Source organism: Wolffia australiana, chromosome 12 (genome assembly GCF_029677425.1).
Source record: "Wolffia australiana isolate 7733 chromosome 12, ASM2967742v1".
In the NCBI taxonomy this organism is placed as follows: Eukaryota; Viridiplantae; Streptophyta; class Magnoliopsida; order Alismatales; family Araceae; genus Wolffia; species Wolffia australiana.
Window position 1 is genome coordinate 16,002,835 of NC_135846.1, and position 9,777 is coordinate 16,012,611.

Genomic DNA, 9,777 nt, shown 5'->3' on the forward strand with positions numbered 1-9,777 from the left:
GAAAAAAACGAGTTTCGCACGCGAAAAAGCTATATAATATACCCCAAAAAAACCAAAATTTTCGTCCGATAAAATCTCCGCCTGACACGTACCCCGCTGACGTGTAGCGTTCAGGCGATGGCCTGCTTCAGACAGGACCGCATGATCTCCCCCAGCTTCGAGCTGGCGTCCAGGCAGAGCTCCGTCGCCTGTTGACCGATAAGTCAAAAGTCAGCGACGCTATTTATATCTCTATAGAGAGAGAGAGAGAGACTGGAGTGGTACCTCGTGAATCCGAGGCGTTGACCATTCGCCAGTGAGAGTCAACTGCGTGATCTCGCCGCGAGATGGCATGACGGCGAGCATGACGCCGCCGTCCTGGCAGTCTTCCTCTTCGGCCGCCGGGTCAACGACGAGGGCTTTCCCGATGCTCGCCTTCAACCATGAGATGAAGAGAGAACGATAGGACGCATGGTTTTGATGATAGATGTAGATACATGGTTTGATGATAGAGATGGGACGCATGGTTTTGATGATAGATGTAGATACATGGTTTGATGATAGAGATGGGACGCATGGTTTTGATGGTAGACGGAGAGAGAGAGAGAGAGAGAAAGAGAGAGAGAGATGAGAAGCAGGGTTTTGATGGTAGATGAAGAGAGAGAGATGAGAAGCAGGGTTTTGATAGTAGATGAAGACAGAGAGATCAGAAGCAGGGTTTTGATGGTATATGAAGAGAGAGAGAGATGAGAAGCAGGGTTTTGATAGTAGATGAAGACAGAGAGATCAGAAGCAGGGTTTTGATGGTATATGAAGAGAGAGAGAGATGAGAAGCAGGGTTTTGACGGTAGATGAAGACAGAGAGATGGGAAGCAGGGATTTGATGGTAGATGAAGACAGAGAGATGAGAAGCAGGGTTTTGATGGTAGATGAAGAGAGAGAGAGATGAGAATCAGGGTTTTGACGGTAGATGAAGACAGAGAGATGGGAAGCAGGGATTTGATGGTAGATGAAGACAGAGAGATGAGAAGCAGGGTTTTGATGGTAGATGAAGAGAGAGAGATGAGAAGCAGGGTTTTGATGGTAGATGAAGACAGAGAGATGGACGCGAAAGAGCACATACCAGGGAGACAGAAGCGACAATGTCGTACATCATGATTCCGGCGTCGGCGAGAGCGAGGCTGGCGCAGGATATGACAGCGGGGAGATCGCCTGAAAATACGCGATCGACGGCTGAGATACGCCGGCCAGTGAACCGGGAAGGAGAAGAAGAAGAAGATGATGACGACGACGACGACGACGATGATGATGATGATGGATGACTCACTGCCGCCGGATTCGAGAACGAGGGCGAAGACGTCGACGGTGGTCTTTGGGAAAGATTCGAGCATGACGGCGCCCTCCAAGGCTTTGTGAAGCATCGAGGACAAATCCTTGCAATCCACTTCCTGCCCAATTCTACATCAAATTCGATCGAACAGCGGAAATCGAAAGATAATGAACCTCTGTAGAAGAAGAAGATAATGAAGAAGAAGAAGAACTTTACCTGGCCTCGGGCTGGGGAGGAGAAAGTAGTGAAGGTTACGCTGCAATTTAGCCGGCCAATGCCGCTGTACTTCATCGCCTTCTTGCTCTCTCTGGGTCCGAACCTAGAGAGAGAGATACCCATGACAACAGGGACGATCTAGAGAGAGAGATGGCGACAATTCAACAGGGGAAACTCACACGGAGACGAGGACTTTTGTGGCGCCGAATTCGGCGTAGGCGGACCCCGAGGCAGCCGTGGCTGCCCCAGTTCTCAAAACTACAAACACCAATCATCATCATCATCATCATCATCATCATTATCATGATTACTATGATCGTGATGAGGGCTTACACGCGGGCCGGCACTGGTGGAAGCCGCGGCCGTCGGAGCGGACCCAGTCGCCGTCGTGGAGGCGCCGCCGCTGCTGTTGGTGGCGGGAGAGCGCATACGATGCAGGCGATGCCATGGAGCTTCTTCACCTTCTTCTTCCTCTCTCAAAAAACCCTGAAACAAGAAGGAATAGGGCCTGAGATCGCCATTGAAGAGTTCGAAAGGAAGGGGGAAACCGGAAGAGCAGATCGCAGAGAAACCCTAAACGAAATCAAGGTGAGTCGAGACTGATGAGCTACCTTGAAACGGGGCGCCGGCGGAGAAGGGAGGCAGAGAAACACTTCGGCCGGCGGGCGGGAGATGAGGAAGTGAAGAGCTTATTTCTGGAAAAATTACTTCCTCGAAAACCCTGTGAATGTAAAGATAGACGAGGCAGTCCCCTCATGTGCCTGTGTGTGTGTGTATATATACATGTGAATATATACATGGTTGTTATGTTCTGTTCTTATGAAAGGAACAAAATTCGCACAATTTGTAAAATTCGCACAAAATTTGCACAATTCATACAAATTCTCAGAAAAACATATTTAGAGTATTTTATTCTTACTAAATGTGGATGTATTAATTTCTTTTTTATTTTGAAAAAGATATTAAAGAAGATTCATACCTTACCGTGATTGTTGAAGGAATTCGGTCGGATGATTCTTGTAAAATGAAGAGAGGAAATTGCCGAGCCGCCGAGGAAGAGAGGAAATCACCGAGGAACAGAGGAAGAGAGGCAATTGCTGCGCTGTTGAGGGAGAGAGGAGATCATCGAGGAACCAGGGAAGAGAGGAAATCGCCGAGCGAGAGAGGAACCACGGAAGGAGAGCATCTTTTGAAAGTTCAGAACCTAACAAAGTAACAACTCGCATATGTATATTTTTTAATATGTTTTTAAATAATGAATATATATAATGATAAACATATGTTTATTCTTTAAAAATGGATTAAAACAAATTCGCACAAATCGAACAATTCGAACCGCACACGGGTGTGTCCGATGACCTTTGCCAATTTGTTAAGGTTATGTTCGAAAAACCAAACAGAATGAACAAATTGCATAGATTCGCACCTAGCAAACCGAACAACCATGTCTAGTGAATAGTCGACTTGTGAATAATTCTTCTTGATTGCATCCTAGAATTCTGATTTAAGAATTATTTTTTATTATTATTAAATCAACAGGATGAGATGAACTGGATTAGGGCTCTTCCATCTGGACAAGGGACCGCCCGGATCAAACATAACCGAATCCATGGGTACGGCATTGTAGGGTGGACTGCCTAGTTAGTGTCAAACATGACTAGGACCAAATAGTAAGTAATAGATAATCAAATAATTTTATGTATTTTATATGTATTACTTACAATTAATACATAAAAAATAGTGAGTAATAACTGGTATTTATTTATAGTGAGTATTAATATTCATAATACCTGGGGTCGTTGATGTAGCCCAAAAGCCTATTTTGAGGCCCAGTAGCAACTGATAGCCCAAGAAGGAGATCCCTCTAGAGCTGATAGGATCTGCAGAAAAGTACTTGGAGTCCCTCAAAATATTCTAACAAACTTTATTTGACAATATTTTCTGTGAAACAGTCCTTTGAAAAATTTTCTCTGAAAAGGTCCTTTGACAGATTTTCTCTGACAAGATCCTGTGCCAGATTTTCTCTTATAGTATCCTCTAACAAATTTTCTATGACAGGATTTGTCTAACTTGTCACATCTGTTGATATTTTGTGTGTCCCATTAGGATCTTCTTGAGCCACACAAATATCTCTGGACAACTTTTACAGGCCTTAGAATCCGCATAATATTTATGCTCGGGCATGTTTTATCGCATATCCTCTGTTTTAGCTTGTTAGAGTTGTTTTTTTTAATGTTTTGAGTTTTCCTTTCATGGGTACAGTTATTATGGACAACCATGCACTTGTTGTGGCCTATGTAAGGCCCCCATGTAACCTTAAAGGATTATTATTGAAGCCAATTATTTTGTCAAAACTATCGTTTCTTCCCTCTTAGTGTTCTCTTTGCTGGAGAGTGCTTTAGTGCTTGTGGATTCAAGCACAACCCTTTGTGGACTCAAGTGTTGGAGATGTTAGTTCTGTGGAAACCATCATATTATTGAGATATCTCTTGCGTTAGTCATTTAAAGACTAATGGGATCATACACATCGTTTATCACGTTAGTCATTGTTCCCCCGCTCCCCCCCTCTCCTTTTCTTCTCCTTTCTTCTCCATTTATTTTTATTTTTATTTTCTTATCTTCCTTGAATCCCTAATCATGGTATTATTTTTCTTCTTTTTGGTTCTCTTGATTTTCTTCTTGGTTTTCTTATTTGTTATTATGTTTCTATTCCTTCTTCCTTTTTGTCTTCCTTGTTTCTTCTTTTCACTTTCATTTTCTTTTATTCTTATTTTAACCTTATTTTTGTCTCACAAGATTGACTTTATAGATTACTTTGCAATACATTATTCTTTTATGATAATCCATGCCAATTTTTTGTTTTGACTTTTATTCTTTTCACTCTCACATGATAGGACCATGACAGCTTTGGAGAAGGCCAGACCTGAACCAGACTAAACTTTAGGTTAGGTTTGGGTCCTTGCTTAAAAACCAGGACTGTCAAGCCCTAACCATGAGTATGAATTCCGTCTAGAGGAGGCTGGAAGTTTCAAGTCTAGGGTATATAGGCTACTTGTTAAATTATATGGTCCTTTAATCAACCTTTTTGAATTTCTTGTACACATATAGTGCTTTTTATAAATACCAAATTAGGGGTTAATGAATGAAAATAACCTATAATTTTCTTTCATCTATTTCTCCATCTGGAATGATCTGAGTAGATGGAGGAGGTGTTCTGCTTCAAGATATTAGGCAAGTTATCCCATCTCCTTCATCTATAATTCACGCATTATCTCAGGACCATTGTCTTGATTCAATTAAAGAATTTCCTTATTATTTATATTTCCTACGTTATCAATCAGAGACAGAAACTACTCATGCAACCAAGGAAAAAGCCCTCAGGCGAGAAAAAACCAGAAAAAAGTTTGCGATTCAGTGACCCAATCAATTAAGAGGAAATTGATGTAGCATTAAGTCCACTCAAAATGTCAACGACGATCAGAACGTTGACCAATACTTCATCCAGAAAAGTCAAGCAGAAATAGACGGAAATATTATGACTGGGCCAATTAGGAGACCCATGAAAAAGAGAAGAAAAGGAGGGAAGACCGTTGACTGAATCCCGCCAATGTCAACGCTCTACCGGCGGAGGCTCTGGAGGATATACTGTGCATAGAGATCCCTGCAGAATTTTGACCAAGATTTTAGGATAAGCTTGTTTGTGAATGTAAATATGAATTAAAGTCATTCTTAGGGCTCACATGGAGTACTGAATGGCCCCGTAGGCAGTGGTCGAAGGCAAGAAATCGTTGACTGCCACCTCCTTGTTCTCGTTCTTCTTGTCTGCAGATATCATTCAAAATCCAATAAACCAGTGAGACATAAATAACTAATTAGTATCAACATAGTATTCAATTAGTATTTTTAGTCATTAATTTTACAATAATTTCTTCAAAATGATACTGATACTTTTAGAATTACACCATATAAAATGGTTTACTTGAATTCACTCCAGTATCAAGTGAGAGAGAGAAGAATGAGGGAGAAGCCAAGAGAGAAAGAGAGAGAAGAACGAGGGAGAAGTCAAGAGAGAAAGAGTGAGAAGAATGAGGGAGAAGCCAAAAGATAGAGAGAGAGAGAGGGAAGAGCCAAAAGAGAGAGAGAAGAATGAGGGAGAATCCGAGAGAGAGAGAGAGAGAAGAATGAGGGAGAAGCCAAGAGAGAGTGAGAGACAGAGAAAGAGATGAACAATGAGCGAGAGGACGAGAGAGAAGTGAGAGGGATGGAGAGAGAGAAATGAGAGGTAGGGAGGGAGAGAGAGACACACAAAGGAGATGAAAGGGAAAGAGAGAGAATGAAGGGAAGAATGACGGGGAAGAGAGAGTGAGAGAGATAGAGAGAGAGAGAGATGTACAGTCTTCGAAGAAGCGGCGGATCTCAGCAAGGCGATGAGGAGGGAGCTCCTGGATGTCATTGTAGTGGCGGTACTCTGGATCATCAGCGCAGACAGCGATGATCTTGTCATCCTTCTCTCCCTGTTTCAAGCAAGCAAGAGACAGTGATAGAGAAAAGGTGAAACGAGTGAGAAAATGAATCATCCATTGAAAGATCGAGCTCCAGCTGCCAACCTGATCAATCATGGGCATGAGGCCGATGGCGCGGGCCCGCAAAAAGCAGCCTGGAAGAACTGGCTCCTGCCCATGGGTCAACCAACTATGGTCAACATCAATGCATCTCCTGGTTCAATGGCAAATAGGTTTCGGCAACAATGACTTGTTCATGAGCTAGGCGGGAGGACGAAGACATGTCATCATCCTCACTCCTGGCTACAACAACATCATCATAGCCACAGATGAAAGACAAGGACAATGATGACTCATCATCATCCTTTCATCCGCAAGAGTAAAAATAGAGAAAGCCACATAATTTCATCGTCATCATAGTGAACAATTCGATAATTAAGAGTAAACAAGAGTTGGCCAAGAGCTCATTGAAGAACCTGCATGAGGATCAGCACATCCATGGGATCGTTATCCTCGCAGAGCGTTCGGGGGATGAACCCATAATTATGAGGATAGACAACGGAGGAGTACAGAACCCGATCAACCTGACAGAATTTTCCATTAAATATATTAAAAAATAAGATTTTTCAGCCTTTGAATGATGATCAGATGGATGTAAGAAATTGATGCATGCCTTGATCAAACCCGTTTTCTTGTCGAGCTCATACTTCACTTTACTTCCCTTGGTGATCTCCACCACCTGTTATAACAAATCGAATGAGATGAACTGACGCAGATGCAAGAAAATTTCTCCTGTTGATTATTCCACTCACGCAGTTGAACACCGATGGCGCTCCGGGGCCTGCAGGAAAATTAACAAAGAGGGGTGGTGAACTTTGTGTCATACCGCCTCATTTCTCAAGAAAAATGAAGCCCAGCGATAAATTTACAAACCAATTTCAAGGTCGTGCCAAGGATGTGCGGCCACTGATCTCCTCGATAGAGATGAAAGAATCCGCTCATTCAAGCGTGGAGCAGCTCCATTGCTTCCTTCTTCACTCATTCTTTCTACGACAAAATAGCAGAGAGTTGATATTTTCCTTAACTCTCAACGAGCTGATGATACATTATCGATCAGCTAGGATTTACAGTCCCTAAAATTCGCCAGAATACAAATTTACGCATTCTGAAATTGAATCCATGATACGCACGAGAATAGTTTCAGAAACCGTCTGCTATTGAGACACTGTCAAAATCATGTTATCATCATACCAGCATACAAATTTACACATTGTGAAATTGAACCCATGATAAGGATGAGAATAGTCTCAGAACCCGTATGCTATCGAGACTACCTCTCAAAATCAAGTTATCTTCGCAAGTAATATGATTTTGGGAGCCACATGACACCGGAAATAGGTGGAACCAGAGATGACAAAAAAAAGTAGTCTACCGTGAACCATGTAAGCGTTAAAGATGAACGGATTTTCTGCAAGTAGAACTCTATCACATCAATTTCACGGAAAAAATGCGGCCCCTACAACGGTGAAACAGCGCCTGCAGCTTATAATCTCGATAAAAAGAATCCCACGGTTGGAACTTTCGATGAGCAAAGTGTACCCACGAACAACAAAAGAGAGATTAACACTTCATTTTAACAGAGAAACAAAGAACGCATGCGACTATAAGATCTACAAGCTAAAAGAACGTCGAGAGACGCGTTGAAGAGACCATGTGTATGAATCTCGAAAGTTTGAGACCAGAACAGCGTCGATCGAAAGCGGGTACAGCAGACGGCATTTACCTGAGATACGCTCCGAATTGAGAGGAAATGGGATAATGGAGAGAACAAAGAAGATCGATCGGAGTTTTATCCGAGAAGGAAGGCCGAAGGTTCGACGAAGTGTTCTTCCCGGCCTTGTTCTCCGCGAACATAAAACTAAATATAGAGGAAAGGGAATTTAGCAGTCGTCACGTGGCCTGTCTAAGCATTGGTGTAGGGTCCACCCTGGGAAAGGGTCAAACTTGTTCATCTATTTTTGACTCACCTCTCCTAAAAGGAGTAAAATAAAATTGATGGATTTCAACTTTGGAAGTTTGAATTTTCTGGGGATTTCTATCTGAATTTTGGAATTTGATGTTTAGATGAATTGCCACCAACTTGAATTAAGTGGGATTTTTTAGCCATTTTGGAAGGGTTTTGCTTGACCAAAGTAATGTTGACAAGATTTGGGACATTTGATGGGCACAAGATGGAATGCAATTTCCCTATAAACCGGGTAGGTCAAATGGGAACATTGATGCAGGCAAGGACCAAGCCTCACCAACCAAACGAGTTAGCCAGCCAAGCTTGGTTAATTAGGGACAGGTTCTGCATGATCAAACAAGTGTGGATGGAGTTTTTTGTTTTTATGGAAAATGTAACAATAAACAAATTGATACTTTAATGAGCACAAGATAGACTGCAACTTTCTAGGCAGCAAGGCACTTCCATTGTGATTGTGAGGTAGATAAGGATCATGCCTCTCCAACAAAGCAAGTTAGCAGACCAGGCGACCAAGGACTTTTAAGTATTAACCCAATGGGTGATGCAGTAAATTGCATCTCTTAATTATAGACATCAGATGAGCCTTTTATTTCCTATTTAGTTGTTAAAGGCAGGCTTGTGGGATAATAGAGACCAAAGGCAACAAAGGGATCAACCACCATACTCCTTTTTTTCCCATATGGGATAAACCCTTTTGCTGGTGAACAATGGCGTAGAAATCCCCCCTTAAATTTTATTTTTATTGATGTGGGGATAAACCCGCCAAGTTTTTATCAACAAGAAAAGTCCAAATGCTTCAACATGATGAACCATTTATCACATGCAAGTCGAGTCCTAATTTAATTTATAATTTTTTATCGAGATTTTAAACATATTAACGATGATTGGACTATATATGAATTCATTAATAAAAATTTTCATGTACTCTATATATACTTATAAAAACATGATTAACCAGGTGATTCTACCCTAAAGTAGAGGCATTCTTTGTAATTTAAAGGTATTCATGATTTATTGTGTTTATGAAAAGTGAAATACCTAGTTAGATGGACATGATGGGTGGGCTTAATTTTTAAAGTACATAACACAACCTATCAAGGGACAACCACGTCAAGGGAGAAAAATAAATACATTAAATGGTCATAAAAATGCTAGGCTGGACATGTACACATGTACACAATCCCCAAGGCCATGTTTCTCCGCTTGGATGGTGTGCAAAGTAATTCATTACTAAAATTTTGGCAGCTCTTATGGGGCACCATACAATCTGATGGACAACACTTCTTACCATAGGCATAGGTTTTGGATTGTTCGGGGATGATACCTGGGTGATAATGGTAGAAAGTTGGTATAATCAATGTGATGGTATCAACAAAAAGTTACTGTATACATTAATACTCATATCACACATCCCTCTAGAAAAAATATCATGTCTTCAAGGATGGTAATTGATGGTGTCAACAAATATGGTCTATGCTTTCATGTAAAAATTTTACTATCAATCTTTTTATCAAATAAGCGTGTAATCTAATGAACAGTTGGATTTATTATTTTTTTTTCTAAATTAAAGTTTTAACTCACTTTGAAGTTTCTTTGTCAGTCGAGCGTCCCCCTAACAATGATCCCTCTTTCTACGTCTCACTAGTCTTTAATGTTGTATACAAGTATATTTTTAGCTTTAATGTAGTATTTTCACCAACACTTATAGTATATCATAGTTTAAA

General features: G+C 41.2%; 2 protein-coding genes across 4 annotated transcripts; both read right to left on the bottom strand.

Annotated features, from left to right (window-relative positions):
• Window positions 1-12: 12 nt before the first annotated feature.
• On the bottom strand, window positions 13-2,293 carry RRP41L (3'-5'-exoribonuclease family protein). The gene is made up of 8 exons (XM_078584311.1): window positions 2,137-2,293; window positions 1,859-2,011; window positions 1,705-1,783; window positions 1,526-1,628; window positions 1,307-1,427; window positions 1,103-1,191; window positions 265-414; window positions 13-188 (listed from the first exon to the last, which is right to left on the bottom strand). Exons 2-8 carry the CDS (start codon window positions 1,971-1,973, stop codon window positions 111-113), a joined length of 735 nt encoding a protein of 244 aa, XP_078440437.1. The 5' UTR covers window positions 1,974-2,011; window positions 2,137-2,293; the 3' UTR covers window positions 13-110.
• A 2,659-nt stretch (window positions 2,294-4,952) lies between these two features.
• Window positions 4,953-7,944, bottom strand: LOC144710506 (soluble inorganic pyrophosphatase 1). 3 transcript variants are annotated; one of them, XM_078584308.1, is made up of 9 exons: window positions 7,811-7,944; window positions 6,961-7,070; window positions 6,840-6,868; window positions 6,701-6,766; window positions 6,504-6,611; window positions 6,133-6,198; window positions 5,919-6,039; window positions 5,266-5,347; window positions 4,953-5,186 (listed from the first exon to the last, which is right to left on the bottom strand). In XM_078584308.1, the coding sequence occupies exons 1-9, from the start codon at window positions 7,939-7,941 to the stop codon at window positions 5,144-5,146; spliced, it is 756 nt and encodes a 251-aa protein (XP_078440434.1). In that variant the 5' UTR covers window positions 7,942-7,944; the 3' UTR covers window positions 4,953-5,143. The 3 variants fall into 3 exon arrangements, with proteins under 3 accessions (XP_078440434.1, XP_078440435.1, XP_078440436.1); XM_078584309.1 differs by having other exon boundaries at window positions 6,961-7,074; XM_078584310.1 differs by lacking the exon at window positions 7,811-7,944 and adding an exon at window positions 7,738-7,757 and having other exon boundaries at window positions 6,961-7,074.
• Between the last annotated feature and the right edge of the window lie 1,833 nt (window positions 7,945-9,777).